The sequence below is a fragment of the Patella vulgata genome, chromosome 8 (assembly GCF_932274485.2).
Source record: "Patella vulgata chromosome 8, xgPatVulg1.2, whole genome shotgun sequence".
NCBI classification, from domain to species: Eukaryota; Metazoa; Mollusca; class Gastropoda; family Patellidae; genus Patella; species Patella vulgata.
This window is the reverse complement of record NC_065886.2, coordinates 50,180,734-50,204,927: the sequence shown is the minus strand read 5'-3', so window position 1 is coordinate 50,204,927 and position 24,194 is coordinate 50,180,734. Positions and strand designations below refer to the sequence as shown.

Genomic DNA, 24,194 nt, shown 5'->3' with positions numbered 1-24,194 from the left:
ACATGACAAGGAGTAGGGTCGCCTGTCCAACCTCGTGGGTTTTCTCTGGGTCCTGCGGTTTCCTCCCACTGCTAAAGACCCCTACGCGCAAGCGAATTATGTAAATAAAATTAAACCATATGTTAGTCCCGAAATGACCGAGTTTGTGTCGAGTGGACGTTAAACCCCATTTCTCTCTGTCTAAGTAGATTTAGATGTAGGGGTGTACTGTTAAATCATAGTTATTTCCTATTGTCTCATCGTCATTGAGTTGACAGGAAACAACGTCCTGTGATTATGAGTCTTGTTTCCTGAAAAATTTAAGAAACATTTATTTCCATTGATTGCGAATGCTATTTATTGACCACATTTGTCACAAGAAAGTGAGGATCACAATTTGTGTCGAAATTCCCCTAAAAAAGGTTCCTGTGACTTGTATCAGTTACATTAACTGCTTTATATTATATCAGTGTCTGTCCACTTTCTGTGAACATCTATGGGGCAGGGCTTTTGACAGATTTTTTAAAACATTTGCAATGAATGTGCATTGGGTCAGTCATAAGTAAGAATTTTTTGGAGATTCTGGATTCTAAAAAGCCCTTTTCTATGTAATTATTTCTCATGTCAGAAAGATTTTCTTTATTTGAATAAATAATCAATTTGCTGATTAACCATCATTTTACAATTTAGGCAAGCTGTTGTATTTTTTTTTATTTAAGTTAAATTTCTACAAAATTTGTCCATATTAAACAGATAATGTAGGGTGCTGTCAGTAGTTTTCCAATACAAAGATTGTTTTTACTTCTTCTTGGTGTAGTTGTTAATATGCAGCAATTTAGTCTAGAAGAAATTTACAACAGGTTGAACATTGAGAGTAAATTACAACACTTAAAGAATCGATAACAGACAGCAAAAGTATGGATTATAAAATTATTCACATTAACCACTAGATCTTCTTGAACATGGGAAGAATATAACTGTCAAAATTACATATTTGTGCAAGTCGGTCATTTTTTACCAAGTATTTTTCTGTAGGAAATACTTATTGGTTGATATTTCAGCTTGAATACCAAACTTTTCCTTGTGAAGACGTAACAGTCTCCAACATGAAATATAGAATTAAAGTTGTGGCTAAAAGACATTGAGTACTTTGCATGCCATTTGGTTTATTAAAAGCAACCAGTGCATTTCACTGTGCAGTTGATTGTCCTATAAACATATGTTTTGATAAAAATGGGTCCACTCCATGTCCTATGAAAACACTAGTTTATCTGGTTTTTGAACTAGTCTATCTGTAAATTTATTCACAAACTTGACATTAACCTCTTGTGTTGTTAAGTTCAGTAGAAAATATATTTAGTGCACTATTACCATAGATATAATTATATAAAACTAGCAGGATACCCGGCTTCGCTCAGGGGTCATAACTCTGAAACCGGAAGTGGTAGACTAACGCCACCTGGCCTATGTTACTCCCCGGTCCGAACTACCCCTATACCCCAAATTTCAGACTCGGGGCAGACCTAGTGTAGCCGCCAACCCCGAACAGACAGACAGACAGACAGACAAACGACGGTCACAAATATATATATAGATAGATGATAAATATTAAAATGGGATACAAGAAATAGACAGACTTAAAACATGATGGTATGTCTTGTCGGTTAAATAACGTCTATTTTTACTGTAATGAAAGGGGTTCATGTCCTCTTAAAACCTCTTTAGTTCTATTTCTGATTTTGTCAACCTGTAAATGAATAATTAATAAAACAAATGCACGGAAGGTTTAATTTTTTTTAAGCCTATCAGAGAACTTTTTATGACATCTTTAAATTGGGTTGTGATAATTATTTTGAAAGATTTATGGATTGAGTAAATCTACAAGTATCCAAGCATATCAGATGCACATGTTTTTCCTAAACTAGTGTTACATTAAAGCACAATGATCATCCATCAATAACAGAAATAATGGCAGACGCTATTTGTCTTTCACCATCTAAAACTAGTTTGGTAGCAAAAAACTGTTTGATTGTTGCTGTGATGGTCAAAACACGACCATTCATTTTCAATATTTTATAATATGAAAGATGTTATCTAGAAAAGAAGTGTAATATACATACATGACATGCATTATAGATGACTTTAACAGCAATGTATATTTTGCAGCTGTTATATATTTTCATTGCTCACAAACCATGCACATATTTGTATAGATTTTATTTTTGTGTAAACTTGTAGTTTTTAGTGTTCTGTTTTAAAACTCAATGCATATTTCTTGGGATAATATATGGATTGGTAACTAGTAAAGGTGTGGGGTGGTTGGTGATGGAGCATTGATATATGGTAAAATGTTTTATCTCCAAGAATTATAATGTTTGTCTATTGTAAAAATCTATGGAATATTAAATGGAACTGTCAATATTCTAATCTGTGACTGATTTAACTCTTTTTGTATAATATGTGTATCTTTAGGACTTCCAATGCAATTGTCAAAGTTCATAATTTAGTTGTGCACTGGTGATGACAGTAGATCCTGTCCAAGATATATCATCTTCCAATCTGTATCTTGTGTCCACTGTGGAGCTTGTGGAGCTTGTTTCACATGTGTGTCTTCCAATCTGTGCCTTGTTTCTAATGTATGCTTTCTGAGGTATACATATATGTATAGTTATCTATCAAGGCATATTAGCCGTACCATATACAGTTGTTATGTTTAATGCTAGGTTCTCACTGTCGTGCGATGGGTTACGATAGGGTTGTTCCTATTGTGTCCACGATCTGGTATGTGCAGATATGATCAACACAATCACTTCGACTGACCTTAATGTATGATACAATTATTCCATGGTTAAAACCACGATTTTAATTGTAGCGCGAATCGTGATAGTGGGAACCTAGCATTAGGGATTTCTACAGGTGTTTCTGGTCTTGTTTCATATTAAGATTTATTTCAACTGGCAAAGTTCATTTTCAACATCATTAAACACCCATGGTATCTAATCAGTAGGGACGATAAGATACATGTATGTAGTAAATACATCTATATTCATCCTGCATATCTTCTCTTCTCTAAACAATTTCTTATACTGTACAACTCCCCCATGTAGCAGCTTGTTGACTTGACTACACGAAAATATGATAAAAGATGTCCAGATTGGAATATTGAGTGTATCACACATGTAAACTAATCTTAAATAAAGTCTATAGACATCCCAATAGACTCATCCTCCTTCATCCATAGCAGCAACTGTCTGAGAGATCTGGCAAATAATTTTAATAATATAGGTGTATTTGAAGGTCATAGTGACAAAAGTCTGTATAAATATCATGATTCACAGATAGGAAATGCAATTTCAAGACAGTGTAAATTTTATCTCCTCTAGAAACATTGTTGATGCTTCATTCAGGTTTTAAAGCCAGGTTTCAAAGACTTGCCAAATGATTTCAAGAGGTCTTTTTTTTCCTTTTTTTTAATGAAAAGTATACCTTTTTCATGGTAATATTCAGTGGATGGAGCTTGATAATTCACAAGACTAATGGATCATTGGACAAATTAATGAAACTACTTTGAAGTTCTTTAAAGGTCTAACACTTGTACGAAGCAAGAAGGGAGTGTTGGATGGCCGAATGGTTAGCGTGTGCGCTGTATCATAAGGTTTGTCAGTGAGTCAAATGGCGTGGATTCGATTGCCCGGTTGTACGTGACAAGGAGTAGGATTTTCGTGGGTCTTTTCTGGGTCCTCTGGTTTCCTCCCACTGCTAAAAACCCCTACACACAAGCGAATTATTGAAATAAAATTGAATGTCAGTGCTGAAATGACCTAGTTTGTGTTGAGTGGATGTTAAACCCCATCCCTCTCTCTCTCTCTCTCTTAGAGTAAATATTGCAAAAGATAGCTGAATCCTTTCTCTGCTAACAATATTTAACTATTAAAATACTAATGATGCTCTTTCTCTCTCTCTCTCTCTCTCTCTCTCTCTCTCTATAATGGTTATGAGAGTCCATACATACTAATACACCAGTGTGATCAATGTTTGATTATAATTTCTGTTGATAAGTAGAAATAAATTTCTTATAATCATGAAAAGAAATGGCAGGTCCACTTCTGTATACAACTGTAACACATGGAGGAAGGCTCCATGAACACATTGAGTGTGGATGAGTGGATACCAAACTCCTTCTAGTCCTTATCTCAAATTTCAATTGAAAGCTGTAGTTTTTTGTATTTTAATCTTATTCATGTCAAAGATGTCTTAATCATAATTTCATTTTCAAGCCTATGGCTACTTGTTATTTTCTTTGATGTTAGATCGTTATTTTGAATATTCAAATTTTGAGACTTGAAGTGCTTTCTTACTAAAGTATGTATGTAGGTATGTATATATCATTGAATATTATTCAAATAAAGATTCCCCAGGCTAAATGAGTTACTATATATCTGTAGTGTAGTTGTATATAAAATGTAAATAAAACTAAATTAGCCTGTAGACATGATCACTTTAAAAAACCAGGTGTTCATCATAGAAGTCATATTGTGTAATCATATTTAAATATTCAATATTTAAAGTGAAAGAACAGATAACGGTATAATGGTATACCATTTGGTAACTGCATAATTATATTGATATTCATGGATTGTAATACAGAATTTCTCATGCCCGAGTCATGTAGGAAACATATTTAAATATGAAATGAAATGAAATAGGGTTCAACATCCCATCATTCTGCTCCTATAAAAAGTTAATGAAACGGGCATACACCATACAGTGTGTTATGAGGGAAATTTTGCCTGGGCAGTGACACTATGGCTCGCCTCAGTTTTCCATCCCATCCTTGCCAGTCTCTCTGTCCTAAACCACTGACAAAGGGGAACCACACGTGACCTCCAGGCTAGCGAGCCAGCATCTTACCCACTTAGCCACCGTGGCTCCCGTCCTTAAGGTGACATTTAATGTGATTGACAATATCTCAATGATATGAAAGTCAAGACAACAACAGGATAACAATAACCCAGCAGTCACATATCACACCATATACTTTCTTATATAACTGCCGCAGGGAAATAGAATCGCCCACCTAAAAAATTTTTTACTGGGCCGAATTTAAGTTATGTCAGATTTTATACCAAACAATAGTTATCATCTGTTTACATCATGCAGCTGCTGTGTACATATTCAAGGTGATATTGATTTATGTAATTTAGCATTAATGATTTTTTTAACTCATGTAAATGAGTTGTACTGACTATTTATTTTTTTCTTGAGTGGCCACAAATTGTGGGTGTCTGCAATTTATTTTTATCTTTTAACAATTCGCAAATAATCATGTTGACATGGTTGGTGCACAATCGGTGCAAGTTATAAAAAGTTTGTCAAGTTACCAGTCTGACTACTTTTGATTTAAAAGTATTGGCCAGAACTCTTTGGACATTTAACCTTTGCTGATGCAAAACACTAAAATTCACATTAGTCTAAATATTCATAACAATCCCAACTCTGGAACTGTGGAACGTCATTGGTCAATGTGGAGTCCACTGGTGTGCACGTACATAAACACAACTGAAAGTTGGAATGTTATAAAAAAGAAGACACCAACAACACTGCATAGGCAAAATTCTTCTCCATAACATTGCACATGTGACCATATTAACCATTTTTTGTGTTGAGGAGATGTTACATTCCTTTCTTTTCCTTTAAATATAACTCTGATCTATTTGTTTTGTGTGTGTGCGTGTGGGGGGGGGGAAGAGTTCTAGTGGTTTAATACTTGTGCATGAAATCATAAGGTTCGTCATCGAGTCAAGTGGTGTGGTTTCAATTCCCCGCTTGTATGTGACAAGCAGTGGTCACCTGTCCAACCTGGGGAGTTTTCTCCGGGTCCTTCGTTTTCCTCCCACTGCTAAAATGAATTATTGAAATAGAATTGAACCATATGTTAGTCCCGAAATGACCTGGTTTGTGTTGAGTGGACGTTACCCCCCCCCTCTCTCTCTCTCTCTCTAATTGTTTTGACTATAGTTATTTATCTCTTTGTTCATGTTTCAGACAAATTCATTTTTATTGATACTCCATGTCATTATATGTTTCAATTTTAGACATATTTACTTTCAAATGTTTTGGTTATATTTGCCAACACAGTTACAATAGTAAGATAAGTTACAATATATTTATAGAAAGTTAAGACAGTATTATGTCTGGGTGAATTTAGTTTATGCCAACCAAAAAGGTTTTCATTTCTCTCTCTCTATTTCTATTTCTGTAAATAGTCAAAGGAAATAAATAAAATGACATATTGAAAGAAATTTGCCAAAGGGTGTAGTCAATTACATATATGATGCCACTGAGTGCATAATAGTTACAATAATACAATAAAGATGATAGGTTCCTATTGTAGCCAATGAATTTAAATGTTAAATTTGAATACATTTATTTGATTTTTTAAAGTTTAAAGCCAGTATGTAGTTTATTATTAACATCCTTGATGAAACCAAGCCCATTGTTGTTTTTTGACTCAGTTACCTGGTTTCTTTCAGTTCCTTGCTTTGAATACTTGAATGAAACGGCTGGTTCTCAACATCAGTCTTGTTTTATATAATAAGAAAAATAATATCAGGCACACCTTAAAGTAACCATTATTATTTATCTGTGACTTTTTCTCTTTTATCCTGGTTGTAGATGATTCAAGAGAATTCAAGTAATTTGACCCTTTCTTTTAAGTTAATTGGCAAACAAGAGTTAATGATAAGAGAAAACCTTCTCATCTTTTAACGACTATTTAAACTGAAAGTAAAAGAAGAAGTTATGATAATACTAACTGACATAAAGTCAAGTCTATTAAACCATGTGTAAATCATTTAACTAAGCTATAGTTCTTCATGCCATTGAAACACTGCTACATCTACGAATTGGAAAGATTGTGTCTTCTGATGAACTGTCAGGATTCAGCCCGAAACCCATAAACCTGTCTTTCTGATCAACCATACCCTCTTCTGACTTGCTGTGATTTACATAGACAATATCTCTACCCTACTTTCTTTTTCTTTTGATAATTCCCCAGAACTGACAACAACCAGAGCTTGTTTTTTTCATGTTTTATTAAAGGGGTGAGTTAAGTGAAAATTTGGAGGCTTGTTCCGTATTCTAGCAACAGATGTTCAAATTTTTTACTCCTTGGCCAGTATTTATAGATGTTACCAAGGGTGGTCTCATGTCTGCTAAACTTGTACAAGGGTGATTTAACATCTGGCCAAGAACTGAAGTATGTAATATAAGAATTTTTATCAGTTTAACAAACTCTTCATTCACTAATTGTAGTTATAAAATAGACAGAATAGATGAATGAGAAACTTTTCAGCCAGCAATTGGTTTACCAATTCTAAATCTTGACTGATTCATATAAGTCTGGCTGTCCGACTTCATGTAAGAACAAATAAGATTTTGTCAAATTGTTTAATTTGCCACATACCATAGGTATATTGTTTGTGTATATTTTCCATAACAACCCTCGCCCGTTCAACCTCATAGGTTTTCTACTGGACCTCTGGTTACCTCACACTGCTAAAGTGGTTACCTCACACTGCTAAAGACCCCTACACGCAGGTGAATTGTTGAAATAAAATTGAACCATGTGGAGTGGACGTTAAACCTCATTTTCTCTCTTTCTCTTCATAACAAGCCTCAGTTTAGTTGGTGTATACATTTCATCTATCCTGGTGAGCTATATAAGGAGAATACAGATACTTACAACTCAGGGTTCCCCATATATTTACAACTCCAAACTAAACACTTTGTCTTGTGCTTAAATTCATAACGAATGTTACACTTGTTATTTAGCTATGGTAAACTTCCATGCATTGCAGCATATATCAATCAGCAACTTAAGGTTTGAAGACATTCTGTGTGGAGCCTTGTTTAAAATCATTGTATAATCCTCACCAATACATGATTTCCTCAAATCTATATGGATATATATATTTTTCATATTTCATATTTCAACTGGATGAGCTTTTTGACATTTTTAATCAGGCAAGATAAACAACTTCAGCTGTAAAAGGCGATTAACCGAAAATTTTATTCCTAACCCTTTCTTTACATTTGTAATGATAGGCTTTTTATGGGATTAAGGTTGAATCCGTCACAGTGACCTATCATATATTAATAGCTTATTATGCCATTATTTGTTAGTAATAAAGTTAATATCTTTACCTTTATTCTATAAGTCGACTGCCATATAGCTATAATATATTTGTCATTTACTATGATATATATTCTATAATGTTACCTTTAATGAGATAATGTTACTGTAGGTGTGGAAATGTTCATCATCTGTCTATCTTACAGTTGATGTTTTAGGTCACAGAATTATTGGTGTAAAAAGATATACCAATTTGTTTTGATATATAGTAAATACATAATTGTAACTTATCACAAGCGCTTCAACAAGATTGACATTTCTTCTTATTTATTACATTATTTTTAACAACCATATGTTATGTTGGGTCATCTTGTAAGACAAGAGTTTAACTTCAAATATAAACATTTGGGGAACTGTAGATAAACAATATTTCATTATAAATATTTAGATTCCCTTTGGCCCCAAACATTAAAGTTACTATTTATAATTATGCTTATATTCATGCTCCCTTGAGTTGAAATCTGCAAATTTATAACACAACTTAATTATTAACATAAAAACACAAATCCAGTGGGATAGGATTGATTTTTGGAATTAGGTATGTGTTTTGGGATAGTCATAGATATAATATGTCAAAATGCTCTCTCGCTGCGTTTGTAGGAGTGCAGAAACTGATCCCTTGGCCTTAATTCAATTCTGATTGAACTCTTTTTAAATTACAAAATATATTGCCAGATGTTCCTGGAAGTCTGTTTCATAAGTTAATTTTGTTCTTATTTTGGTTTTTATTAAGAATTTTGTCCATCTGTAACACAGAGGCACTTCCAGGTTGTTGAACAAGCCCAGTATGTAGTTGTTTGTTCTTGGGTTTAGTTGAAATGTAACCCCGCTGGGCCAGACATTGAAGTCTTCTGGAATCTGTCAGTTAAAATTACTTAAAGCTCTCAAGTTCTGTAACCAAGCTTAATCATGAAATAAAAAATTTCTTAATGAACATTTATGGAGCATTAAAGTTTTCAGACCATAAAGGTCATGGTTGTGGTTGGAATGTTTGAAAATTCATTTGTTTGGACTTTGATTGGGTTTGATGATTTTAAATTTCATTATGATAATTACTGGGATATAACATCCAATTTTCATAATTAACTTTGTTTCATTAACAGATATGTGTGTTGGGTCTGTGGCAGTTGTATAATTAGGAATCGGGACTTGCAAATAAAGTGCACCAAGTTCAAATCCCCATGTGGGCAGGAATTTTTGTTAGGTTCTGTTTTTGTTTCATTTGCATGTGTCATGAATTTGTGATGAGACGCTGGACATATTTTAAAACCAAAATTCTGAGTTCCCCATCAGGAAACGGGAGCCATGGTGTCTAAGTGAGTAAGACGCTGGCTTGCTAGACTGGAGGTCGCGGGTTTGATCCCAGTATTGGCCAAGAAAGTTTATCGTGATTTTCTGGCGTGGTTCCCCCTTGTCAGGTGGTGCAGTATGGAGGGCCTGACAAGGACAGCTGTCTAGTCATTTGGATGGAACAAAAAAACAAGGTCCCCTGTACACATTGGCATACACATAAAAGATCCCTTGGCAGTTGTAATTCAGTGTAAGAGTAGGCCACTGCTGACCGTGCAAAAGTACCCTCATAGCACACTGTATGGTGTAATCCCAGCTTCATTAGCCCAGTTGGAGCAGAACAGTAGAACATTAAACCCCATTTCATTTTCATCAGGAAACTTGCTACTTTTATTTGTTAGCTCTGTGAAGATGACTTAAGTTGAGTTTTTTGTCTTATACTATTATTTGTCTGTAATGAAAGAATTAAAGCTGTTCGTGGGTGGAGGGTTACAAGATAATGCATGTAAAGTAAGGTCTGAAACAAAATGAACATGTCAAAAATGTGCTGGGCAGCTAAGTATATCAATGTTTAGACTAGTTAGTTTATTTATTTGGGTAGGTATCTGGACATGGGTTTATAATTCTATGGTGGTCAGTCTGTTCTTCTGGTTAGTGTCAATCTTTTCTTATCTTGTTTTTACATGAATTACTCCTCGTTTACTCGTCTGGATACATCAGAAGTTAGAGTCAAATGATTAGAAAGCCACAAGCAGTTTATTTTCTCTACCTATCATCTCAAGACATAGTCGAATTGCAATTAATATGGTACTAGGGGGTTGAGTCAATTGGTTGGAGAAGCAGACGCAGAACTCTAACAAGAAACAAACAATCTGTGCTTTAGTAGCAACCATATTTAAACAAGTACCAATATGTATATACAGTCTACTTGTCTATTATATATATATACTTATCCCTACGTATCATCTTAGCGTGAAGTCCATATTGACTCAACAACTTACAATATGTCTTCTTCATCATCCACCAGCCTTATTATTTGCCGTCTGTGTAAAAATGGTGGTGGGAAAAGTTTTACCAACTTCAAGATAAACATTCTGTGGGCAATGAATCTAATTTCTGACACTAAGTTAACATACTAGAAATAAGTTTGCTTTTATATGACTAATATGTTTTGTTGGTACATGGCATTGAAAAATTGGCTTCCTGACAACTCTTAGATTTGGAAAAAAACACATCTTGTCCAGTGAATGATAGTGATTGATGACTTCAATAGAAAAAACCCCCATCAAATCAAGGGTTTCGTTATTTCAAACTTCAATACACCATATTTTATAGCCAATAACAAAAAAAACACCCCCACCTTTCCAAGTGATTTATTTCTAAACTTTTAACTACACTTTGAAATGGAGTTAATTCTTCTTGGAGAGAGAGAGAAATGAAGTTTAACATCCACTCGACTACTAACGTATGGTTAACGTATGGTTCAATTTTATTTCAATAATTCGCTTGAGCTTAGCAGCAGGAGGAAATTGGAGAACCCGGAGAAAACCCATGAGGTTGGACAGGTGACCCTACTCTTGTCACTTACAAGTTGGAATATTTCTTCTTGGAATTACTTGTAGAGTATATCGCATATTAAAATTACAGATAAAATGCTGATTATGTATTAAATTGCAATGCTTTGTATTTTCATAAACTGTCTTTGATGGACAAAAATTGCACAACAAATGTTAAACAGAACAAACAATCATTAACAAACAAAAAAAACATCAAGTATGTACATCACTAAAACTCAAAAAAACATCAAGTATGTACTTCACTAAAACTCAAAAAAACATCAAGTATGTACTTCACTAAAACTCAAAAAAACATCAAGTATGTACATCACTAAAACTCAAAAAATCATCAAGTCTGTACATTACTAAAACTCAAAAAAACATCAAGTATGTACATCACTAAAACTAAAAAAAAAAAAAGTATGTACATCAGTATGTACATTCCATAAATGGAAATGAATAAAACTATTAACAGTATTGAATAATATTCAATATTTTATTATTTCAGGTGATATTAATCAAGAGAATATAGAATATGTCTTACGAACAGGAATCAATGCTACAAGTGATAGTTTCTTCTTTAAAGTATCAGATAAAGGTAGGTGAACACATTTTTTTTTTTCAATTGATATTAAGAGTCACAAAATATTTGCTTACAGACCTTTAACAAAAACTCAATTTCCGTAGACATAGTTTAAAAATATTTGTAAAGCTTGATAATACAGAAATGTCTTGTAATTCTTGTGAGTGAGATTGAATTTTGAAAATGCATAATATCAACTCACAAGTGCATGATTTGATTAACTTATTCCATTTTGTTAGCTGGCATGCAACTGTGTGCCAAAATATGCGTGTTGTTTTTTTGTGTTCTAAATTTAATTAGCTGTGCTTCTGTAAACATGAAAAATTGAGATTTTCAAACCACATTAAGAACAGTGTTTGAAAGCTTTATTCAGCAAATTAAAAGAACAGATAACAAGTGCCAAATTTTTGTTTCGTGGAAATTTATTTGGATTTATATATTAATACACCAACCATTAATGCACATAATAGTAAAAGTACATTGTTGAAAATTTAAAAATTAGGCACTGACTTTAAATTGAACGGATGCATTAAACTATATTAAAATACAGATGTGACATCATCCTTTCATGTTGACGTATCATTATTTCAAATAATGGTACAGGCCGTGTGCCAAGAGTATGTTATTTATACTAGTTAAAATTTTGGACCCATGTGACGTATTTCATTGCAAAGCATGTGCAAGTGTCTGTATGTTAAGTTGTTTAATGGTCTCGAGCCTAAGACATTGCTCGAGTGTTGTTTCAATATATACTATTCAAAAAAAGTAGGGGATATTTGATTTTTAAGTGTTATTAAAGTCACCTAATGAAACTGACGAAGAAACAAATGACAAAATGAAATGAAGTTCACATTCATCGATTTATTCCAAATGATCGTTAGACTAAGTAAGGCACAGACTGACCATTATAAGGGTAAAATGATACCCGGGGTCAAACAGCAAAGTTACCACAGCATCACAACCAAGTCAGTAACGGGTAAATCCTCCTCTGTTTGCCAAACAAGCATTGATCCGACGTGGCATACTCCTAATGAGACGTCTAAGGTCATTTTGGTCCAGATTGTCCCATTCCTGTTGCAACGCAGCAGCAAGTTCTTGGACATTGGCAGGACGTTGTTGACGTTGACGTAACCTCTGTCCAAGCATGTCCCAGACATGCTCGATGGGGGAGAGGTCGGGACTCAGTGCTGGCCAAGGTAATGTGGTGATGTTCTGTTGTTGGAGGTAACCTGTAACGATCCTGGCCCTGTGACATCTTGCGTTGTCATCCTGGAAGATGAAACGGCGGCCATGACGTCGTGCGAACGGCACAACATGGACTGCCAAGATGTTGTCCCGGTAGTATTGGCCTGTAACACGCCCTGCAACAACATGTAAAGCCGTTCTTCCAGCAACAGTGATGCCTCCCCACACCATAACAGAACCACCCCCAAATCGATCATGTCTGATGACGTTAACGTCTTGGAAGCGCTCGTTTCGACGACGCCACACCCTCCTACGTCTGTCCAAAAAATCAACAGTGAACCATGACTCATCTGAAAACATCACATTGCTCCAGCGTCGATTATCCCAGTGTTGACGATCCCTACACCAACGACGTCTTGCCTGAATGTGATGATCTCTCAAACAAGGGATCACGCGAGGACGTCGGGCGCGAAGGTGACCCCTATGCAGTCGATTCCGAATCGTCTGGCCACTCACTCTCACACCAGTGTCTGTTTGAAGACGAGCGCTGATCTGATTTGCTGTGATGACACGATTTCTCAAGGCCAAGGTACGGATAAATCGATCCTGGGCTTGAGTTGTCGCCCTTGGTCGACCTGAGCGTGGTCTGTCCTGTACAGATTGTGTATCACGGTATCTGGACCATAGCCTGCTTATGACAGACTGAGAAACATTCATCGTCCGCGCCACAACCGCCTGTGTTGTGCCGATCTGTAGCATTCCAAGGGCATGTAACCTTTCATTTTGGGTAAGCCGACGCATATCAAAATTTGTTTTCTGGTCACTAAAACAATTAAACTGATGTTTCCACCCTGGAATTCAATGCCACAATGACTGTAACATTCAAAGTCAGAGTCGTGCAAATCTTGGGTTGGACCCCCATGATGATCACAAGCATCACCTGCATTCCATGCGGTAGCTATTGGTGCGTTTGGGCGTCACATGTAACTGGAAATGTTTCTTCTGTTAGGTTCTATAGTGACTTTTTTCGTAGTCATTTCCATATTTTAGTATTATGCCCCCAAAATCAAATATCCCCTACTTTTTTTGAATAGTATATTACTTAATGCCTTGCTCTGATCAATGACAGAAAATAAAACCAGTTGATTTTGTAGAAAGGAGACATATTACTTTTACATGTATATTAGTACATGTTATCATTAGATAAGAAATAACAGCATGCACTTGTTTAATTTGGCAAGTTATTACAACTTTAGATATTTTCATTTTTATCCTGGTCAAATCTTAGTTCTGCGACTACCATTACAGAAAAATCATATCATCTAATATAATTAAGATGTTTGTCTCACTTTTATGAAGTCATTGGTTGCTTTCTGTTGTGATTGGTGTAAAAAGAAATGAGCAGAATTGCATTTTATGATGTAAATGCGTGTGATAAAATCTAGATAGGTACTGTGATAAATGTGAAATGTCTGTTTTAGATATTAATCTTGTTGTAAATCATCATTAATATTATATACTTCTTTTAACAATATGGCTGCTATAAATAGATTGGATGCGATTAGGTAAGAAATCTACCACCAGCAATGTTATCTTTTCTATTTTAAAATGAGATCCGCTGGCATATGGTTGTTTATTTTATGTATGTTGTTGCTTATCTTCCTTTTAGTGCTTTTTTCATTTGATTTTGTTGTCTGTGTATTGCTTTTTGTATCGTGGTTTGTAGAAATTATCTTTTTGTTTTTCAGGCGTTTTTTTTTTAATATTTGGGGAGATAGGGTCATTATTAGAGTTTTGTAATGATTTTGGTTAATGGTGGGGTTATTATTAGAGTTTTGTAATGAATTTGGATATTGGAGGGGTTATTATTAGATTTTTTTTTTAATGATTTTGGTTATTGGTGAGGTTATTATTAGATTTTTGTAAATATTTTGGTTATTGGGGGGGGGGGGGTATTATTAGATTTTTGTAATGCTTTTGGTTATTCGAGGGGTTATTATTAGATTTTTGTTATGGTTATGGAATTAAATGAAAGGTAATTAAAGATATCATACTCCTCCCAGACAGACATCATTCTTATCAAACATCAAGACTTGCTGTTGTAATTAAACTCTATTCATTGTTATCTCTAAATAGAAGTTTTTGCATATATGCAGTAAGAAAATAGATAATAAAGTGATAGTATTAATAAGTTTTGATGTCAGGAAAGTGCAGATTTAAATTGACATGACATATAGATTTTGTTAGCCAAGATAATCCTACCCAGTTTTAATATTATCAGGAATGGGGCCAAATTTTCCCTTGCTTCTTGTTATTTTCATTGCAATTTCTACACTTGTATATGTTATGTATTTTCTCATGTAAAAGTAATGGTGTAAGATTGATATTTATTTTTTTCTTTCAATTTTTTGGCATGAAATTTACCATAAACTTTTCTCTATAAACTCTAAATCCATTTCATTCTTTACATTCTATTTTGCATATTGTATGATTTTATAAATGACATGTCATTGACCCATCACACTTTTCTTTTGTTTGGAAATGTCTAAAGCACTTATGTATATTTATATGCACTTGGGGGGAAAGGAGAGGGGGGGGGAGGGGGCGCAAACTTTTATGACCAGTCCGTAATTTTAAAGGCATGAAAATTTTGTTATTATAATTGTTAACATTTAGCTTTTATTCTTAAAAAAAGGAAAATTAAGATAATTATTCAAATTTAAAAGAAATTTAATATATTTTATTATAATGATAATTGTAAATCTAGGAGATTAATTTCTAACAATAACAATAATATTGTTACTCTATATAACAGTAGATTATTGTTTAGAAATAGGATGTATTTTATTTTTATCCTCCTATCATTTACTTTATCCTAGGGCAAGAAAAACTATCCACTGATTAATACCATCAAACAGACACAAACACATAAATATAATATAACTGCCTTCAACCATTCTCACTTTACAAATACAATACACCCATTATTGCCTTGTGGCCTTTTAATGACAAAGAAAATATTCCCTGTTTATGTAGGAAACCACCCTCTACATCTACCTATACCTTACAAACATACTGCAGGCTATTTTAACAATTTCATACAACATAGAAAACAAAAAGTAAAGAGCTAATTAAAATTTGAGCCCTTGTACCTATAAACACAAGTTTTATAGCAGACATCATATCTGAATACATCTACCAGCCCACAGTCTATTCTAAATTTGAAGGTACAGTGTCCCAACAAAATGGCTTTAAGCCTCTAAAAAATTTTTTTGTAGATTGTGCAGTTGAGATTTTTCTCTATCCACATGACATCCATATTGTAGAAATATAATTATTTGAGATTCCACACTTGAACCACTCATCATTATATTCGTATTTTGGGATTGGCCATCACTTTGTTCCTATAGGATTAAGCACCATCACTATCCTATATTGGGATTGAATGCCAGTACTAGGCATCAATAAATTCCTATTTTAAAACTGAGTGTGGTAGTGTCGCCCGAAGTGCATAAAGAATTTCAAACCAGTCGCCCAAACTCATCCATTTGTCTTCTTGCTTGGCGTATGCAAGCCAATCAACGATCGTGCACGTGCATGTCTCGACTATAAAACTGGGCGCGTATCATTCATCGGGGGAGTTTCAGTTAGTAACTCCCGAGGGGAGTTTCAGTTAGTAACTCCCGAGGTAAGGTAACCTTATCATATGTAAGACACAGACCGGTTGTCAGGGTCCATAATCGCCTCATATCAACCAGATTGTGTTGATTTCCATTTCTTTTATATTTGGGCTAGATTGTTTGAGCGCATTTCTTACTCTTAGAAAATAGTTCTGATTTGGGGGACAATAGTATAATTTGGATCTACTTGTGGCTTCGCTGTGGGGATCGCTGAATCGATCCACGTACTAAACCATATTGGAATTTGGTCACTTGATTCATGAAGAATTCGGTGATTTCGTTTTTAATGGTGTTCTAGTAGTTTAGACATTGCGTTCTACTGCCAGACACTGGAGATATAGGCATTGAAGCCTTTTCACTTGATTCGTGAGGAAGAATTTGGTGATTTCGTTTTTAATGGTGTTCTAGTAGTTTAGACATTGCGTTCTACTGTCAGACACTGGAGATATAGGCATTGCGGCCTTTTCACTTGATTCGTGAGGAAGAATTCGGTGATTTCGTTTTTAATAGTGGGTTAACGGGCTGTACAGGATCGATGAATCGATTCACCACAGTGGGTTAATTCATTCCGTAGTTTGAGAAATAGACTTTGGCGTATAGATTTCATGATTTGTTTAGCATTTCGAAATCAATCATTTTGAGACATTAAGGGCACATGTCACATTTCCAGAATCCATTGTTGTTTAATTTATAATAAAAAGTATCAAATTATATCTTTTTTATTGTTTGTTTCATGACATTAGCTGCCGCTGCATCCAGTATCCGAACCCTGTCCTACTACACTGAGCATCAGCTTATCATGTTCCTATTTTAGTGTTGATTATTATTATATTAGAACAGAAGATCAGTATATGTTCCTATTTTAGTGTTGATAGTGGATATGTTCTTAGTAGTTTCGTGTTAAGGTTGCGCATTTATATTGAAATCGTGGTTTTAATTGTGGTGATCCTATCAGGTCTAATCATATATTGAGGTCAGTCGTAGCAATAGTGCTGATTGTATCGAAACCTATCCAAACGTATCTACACGTACCAGATCGGGGACTCAATAGGTACAATCCTATCATAATGCATTGCCCGACAGTGGAAACCTAGCGTTAGGAATGAGTATTAAATTTTCGAGTATTAGGAATGAGCCTTATATCATCGGTAACATTGTCAGTTCATCTCAGAGTACAATTAATGATAACACGATTGTAATGTTAGTTTTAAATACATTTATTTTTTGTTGGTTTATTTTTATAAATCATGTTGAAGTTATTACGACAAGATTGGCTCCATCTTTATGGTTAATAGTCTTTTATTTTAGAATGGAGGTTTTTTTTTTCACTTTTTTTGTGATTTTATCAGAACGGGAACGGTGCCAGAATCAAAGGTGTGTTTCCAAACTAATGCTATAAATTGAGTAAAATGTTTTTTGAGACTAGTAATTTATCTTGTCAACAGAAGTATATAGCCAGCAGAAATATTTTCTTAACAAACCTAAGTTAACTAGAGACTTTAAAGTTTACAGGAACTTACTTTATGTTGGCATTCTCTACCATCTATAACATTACACAAACATGTTACTCTTGAACATATCACATGATTATGTCTTTCAAGTCTTCCCCTGCACAGGACTATTTGTTGTATTTTTTTACCTATAGAGTTTAAAGGTGCTAAGTCGCTAATATTTGGCACCAAGAAATTGACACAAATGATTATGTCTTTCAAGTCTTCCCCTGCACAGGACTATGTATTATTTGTTGTATTTTTTTACCTATAGAGTTTAAAGGTGCTAAGTCGCTAATATTTGGCACCAAGAAATTGACACAAATGGGTCGCAACGCATATGATAATGTAATATGAATGTAATTTCTAATCAGTTGTGTTCGACAAAATATGCCAGAAGTCTCAATTGAATGCCAATCTCTAACATCAGGTTATTCCAGTCTACACCGGTAGTATTTATTGTGCATGCTCTCCAGATAAGAATATGGCTTCACCGTTTGACATGACTTGTGTAATATGTCTAGCCTCATTTTTCGAGTCCCTTGTTACAAATGGTGCTGAAACGCATTATGGTACACGATTCGTGTACCAATGGTAAAATGTTTATTTTGTCACAAATATTGGATATCAGAAGCCCATCTTTTCCCGGTAAGATCCTAACATCAATGTTGATTTAAATTGACAAATAATTTGTGTTTTCAATGTCGAAGACTTTGGATAATATTGAGTTAGAGATTTAGTTACTGTAAATAATGACAAAGTAGAATCTCAATATCTTGATATAATTATGTATTTATCCATCTGATATTGATTTATTTGATCCAGAAAACTTTCCTCATACCCATTATTGCTAAAAACAATTTCTTTTTATACGCCCACATGTTATAGGTTGGAAATTGCCATCGCCACTGTCAAATCCTAAAGTGGATTCAAAGGCCATAAATACCCAAAAGATTTATATGCCACATAGTAATGTGATTGTATCTTGTGAAGGGTCTATCGACAAAGGTTATCTACTTGAGATTTATATGCATTGTTCAAAGTAAGAGAAAATAAGAATCCTATCAAATTTCAACAATTTCTGTTGATTATATCAAGAGTTTTGGCCCTTGTTCGCTTTGTAGAATTTTGTGAACACACTAACAATATCTATCATCCAATCTGTTTGAAATGTAGCAGACTAGTGAAAAAAAAAATTTGATTGCAACAATTTCTGATTATAACCATAAAGTTATTTCCATGGATTATCTTGTCAAAATACCAATGATATTATACGATAAAACTATTAAGACTTTTCATTTACTTAAAGATTTGGAAAGCAAGAATACTTATGGATTGATCTGTGCATATTTTTTGTTGGCTGGCAACTCATTTTTATTTATTTATATAAACATGTTGGCAAATGGACAATTGTTCACATGGTAACATGGTGAGTTTACATAGTTTATGGATACTTCCGTGCCATGCATTTTGGGGTTAGTGAGAAAACAACAGGATAGGTTTTTTTCTCACGATTAATTGAAACATATATATAGCATGTTTATGCCTTAATCTAAATCAAGTCAGGGACATCCATTCACAATGCTATAAAAAGTGCTGTTAATTTCTAATTTTTTTGAATGTTTAGTTTTCTACACACAGTGTTTATTAAACCTTTTTTTCACTTTTGTAAGCTGTTTATAGGAAGGAGAAAAGTGTTATTTATAAGATTTTAAGGTACAAACTTTATGCTTACATGAAATTTCTAAATTGGATATAATTTCTGATGTGTATCACCATTTTGTTCTCTATGTTTAAAATTCTGCAGGTGTGAAATAACTAGATATGCCATCTTTAACAAAAAGTGGAATATAAATTGTATTTTACTCAATGAAGTTTTACATTAATTTTTTTTAGGGCCGCCAAAACGGAAAAGACTGACATGATAATGGGCATTTAGCTGTATTCACTGTTTGAGATGGCGTCTAAATATAAACAAAATGTACTCTATTACCCTTCAGGTTTATAACCCTAAACGTTTAAAAAAAGAATGAATTCAAGCAATAACTTTCATATATTTCATTGTTATACTATAGGTATTTATTTGTCTGGACTGTTTCTCTGTCTGTATTTATATTCTAGGGTATTCCATTCATTTTTTTTTATTGTTCTTTTGACAGTACAGTTCCTCCCTTTTCTAGGAATAATAGTGTGGTTGGTATCTTGGATGCAGTTTGGATGTTGTGTGGTCATGTGATCTAGTGCTTTACATCATAATGTCAACTGTGATTGGTTCCTCCCAGGTCTGGACAAAGACAAGCAGTAGGGTTGCCTGTTCATCCTAGGTCTGGACGGTGCCGAGCAGAAGGGTTGCCTGTTCATCCTAGGTCTGGACGTTGACAAGCAGAAAGATTGCCTGTTCATCCCATTTCTGGACGTTGACGAGCAGAAGGGTCACCTGTATACCTAAGTGGGTTTTCTCCTTGTTATTTGGTTTCCTCCAACCTTTAAGTGAGCCAAGGTGACTAAGTGGGTAAGACGCAGGTTCGCTATCCCGAAGGTCGCGTGTTCGATCCCTGCATTGACCGAGAAAGTTTATCGGGATTTTCCGACATGGTTTTCCCTTGTCAGTGGTGTAGGATGGAGGGACTGGCAAGGACAGCTGTCTAGTCATTCGGATTGGACGAAAAACCGAGGTCCTGTGTACACATTGGCATGCATGTAAAAGATCCTTAGTGGTTGGAATATGCCTGCCTTGATTAGTCCAGTCGGAGCAGAACAGTAGGATGTTAAACCCCATTTCATTTCATTTCCAACCTGTAAGATTCTGGCACCTAAACAATTTATTACAATAAAGATATACCAAATGTTACTCCCAAAACGGCTTCATCAATGTCGAGATTAATGATGTGACAAGTTATAATCTGTTAAATAATTACCTGAATATTGGGTAATAATCGTACAATTTACCTGAACTATTTTAATATCAACCTTTCTGTTTCCACAGAAAATTAATTCTTGCCGTACTGTTTCCTTATTATTTCTTAGTGTGACCACAACCCAAATGGACATTGGTTCATTTTGATGTCATCGTGAATTATTACATTTCAGGAATAAATATATATTTATATATATTTTACTGAGAAAGAAGGAGTAAAATTCCTGATTGTTTACAATTGAAACCATAATTCTACACTAGAATACCCCACATTTACATTTATTATAGCCAGAACTTCCTTAAAGGCTCCATTAACAGCACTTTGTAAAAGACATTACTAATAATTAACTGACCTTAAGTCAAACTTATCTATAAAAAATGACAATTTGGACAAATCTTTTATTGTTGATGAAATGCTTTCTGCATGTTTTCCTGTCATTAGAAAACATTTGATAAAAATTCAAATCATGCTGAGAAATCATATTAAATCTTGTTTTATGGTGTGATATGTTTTTTGTTGTATTTGATGGTTTACTGCTGTTTCTTGTCAATTCTAAGTTTCGGTATCAAAGTTTATTTTGCTCTGCTGTTAGATTTTCTCACCAATGTCACACATGTATCGAGATGTGGACATTTTTTTGGGTGAGAAGTTCTCAGTTTTTTGGTTGAAGTAATAAACATATAACCCAAACCAGCAGATGCTATTAAATTAAGCAGAGAGTAACAAATTTCATTCTATTTATTTAATTCTTTAGATTTCAGTATTTTGCGATAACTGGAGAAAAAAGAACGTGTGAATGATTTTTTAGTCTTCACCTGCTCAAGTTTAATTTTAACTGATATCAATTAGTGGAATAGTTGGGTGGCCGCATTTTTAACGCATGCACATCTGATCACAAGGTCTGTCATTGAGTCATGTGGAACGGTTTGGATTCCCTGCTTGTATGTGGCAGGGAATAGGGTCGCCTGTCCAACCTAGTGGGTTTTCTCCAGTTTCCTAGCTAAACAAGCAAAATATTGAAATAAAATTGAACCATATGTTATTTCTGAAATAAACTAGTTTTTGTCGAGTTTACTTAAACTCTATTTCTCTCTCTCTCTTGGAGTGAATATTGTAAAATATAGTTGAATCCTTTCTCTGCTAACAATATTTAACTATTAAAATACGGATGAAGCAGTCACATCTGGTTGCAAAAACTTCAAATTCTTCTAAATAGTTGATCCTGTTATGAAAATTATATGACATGATGAACTGTCTAAAGAGCAGCAAGCCATAAAAAATAAATGATAGGTATGTTTAATAAACATATTAGAATTGGTGTTATCATTGAGTAATTTGTCTATCAAAACACCATGTCATAGCCAGTATTTTACACAGATAGATTAACATATCTTTTATGATTAATGTAAGTAACGTTATCTTTTTACATTTGTATATTATAATCATATATACACTACTGATGTAGACATAATAATATAGGTATCATTGCAGAAGATATTTTTTACAGCATACTTATCTCTACATGTAAACATTAATCGAAATACAAATTTTTGAGACATGGGATACCTTTATCAAATGATATGATATTTAATTTCTTATTTCAAAAGGCAAACCGACATATTTCTGTGGGGTTTTTGTTTGAAAATAATGAGAAAAAATTTAAAACAAACAAAATATCCAAGAATTTATCAAATGATATGTTGAATTCTATATTTTGGGGGAGAAGTAGGTGTATTTTGGAAAATATAGCTAAAAGCATGCAACTTCTCACAATAGGTGTGTTAATGATAAAATACTATGTTATTGTCTCTGGATACTTTCTGGACAGATTGTCAGTTGGTAGCACCTTGTAGGAAGGTGTGCCCTAGTTGTCGGGCATAACATAGTTGTCACTGTTGGAAGTTTGGACTAAAAATAGGCATCAACTGTCTGTGCCGATTTTGATTAACAGACGATAACTCCACTCACATATTCTCGATAATCAAGTAACCTTCTTAATGGCTACGAATTCCTCGATTAGCAGGCCTTTCACCAGCAGTCTTCGGTAGTGACGTCAGTGACTAATGGTAAACGTTAGCTTGGTCAGCCATTTATTGATTTAATTATTAAATTGACAACCATTTAAATCCAAACTGTATCCAAGCCATCTGGGGGTCTACAGAGTTGATTTTGGGCTTGTTATTTAAATAAAGGTCTAATTAATAATTTCTATAACATTTAAAGTCTATAGAAATCCTTGCAATAGGCAGATTTAGCTCTTAACTAGTGTATCTTTAAGGATATGGTAGGAAATTATTTCTTCAACCTAATTTCCCTACTTAAATTAGATAAGATCTGGTGTTGAAATTGCAGTTCACTTTGTAGTAATTTCTATATGACATGCCCACTGAAGCAGGGAAAATTGTCTTCTAAAATTACTGTGTCTGACAATGACTTAATTCCAGATGTGGACTATTTTCAATAACCTTGTAATCACACTTTTTATTTTCAATAATGACTTCCAGTATTTATTATACCATGAAAAATTATTGTGATAAAAATAAGATATTTTAACACCAGGTTATTTTATATAAGTGGCTGTTGTATATACATGATGTGAGAGTCTTCAAGCTGTGTGTAGTCAAGGGTTGTTAGATTTCTAAGGTCAATAATAACTTCACTTCTACATGCTGTTATAGATTATTTACAAATCTGTGTTTTGAGATGTTCAATATTTAGATGGCTGGTTGGACTTGCTTCACCTGCTACAAGCTAACTAATGTGGGGGGTCCTGGGGAAGGTCAGGTAGTTGGAACAGTCAGGTAGTTGGAACAGACAGACAGCTAAATAGAAATACCATCTTTCCTAATATACAAACCAACCAATACACCCAGAACATGAAAACATGTTCCTTGGTTTTGAACCATCCTAACATATTTTTTCAGATTTATGAAACTATTATATCTTACTCTTCACTTCAATCAGCTTTTAGGATTATTACTACAATCAAATGAAATGTTGCTATTATTGTTTTAAAGTTAGTAATGTATTATTGTTCAGCCTCTACTGCATGAAATCTGTGAAATTGAAGCAGGTAAAGGTAAATCTTTTCCGGATACGTCTTTGCTGTAAATTGTAAATTACGACCTTTAATCGTGTACTGATGCACTGGATGTTCAGGCCAACATGTGCTGTTTTAGAACCTACAGATATTTGTTTTACAGAAGTATTTGAGAAAATCATTAGGAAATACGTAATTTTATGTACATCATTTTGCTGTGACACTTCTATACCACTTTTTCATTAACCTCTATGCGATTTGGGGTCTACTGGACAATTT

The 24,194-nt window shown here is 34.1% G+C and overlaps 1 protein-coding gene across 1 annotated transcript in view; it reads left to right on the top strand.

Annotated features, from left to right (window-relative positions):
- The window catches only part of LOC126829504 (FRAS1-related extracellular matrix protein 2), a 114,075-nt gene that overhangs the window by 27,421 nt on the left and 62,460 nt on the right, over positions 1 to 24,194 (top strand). Inside the window, exon 2 of the mRNA XM_050559418.1 lies at positions 11,528 to 11,617. Coding sequence (XP_050415375.1) covers positions 11,528 to 11,617 — 90 coding nt within the window. The remainder of the gene's footprint in view (positions 1 to 11,527; positions 11,618 to 24,194) is intronic.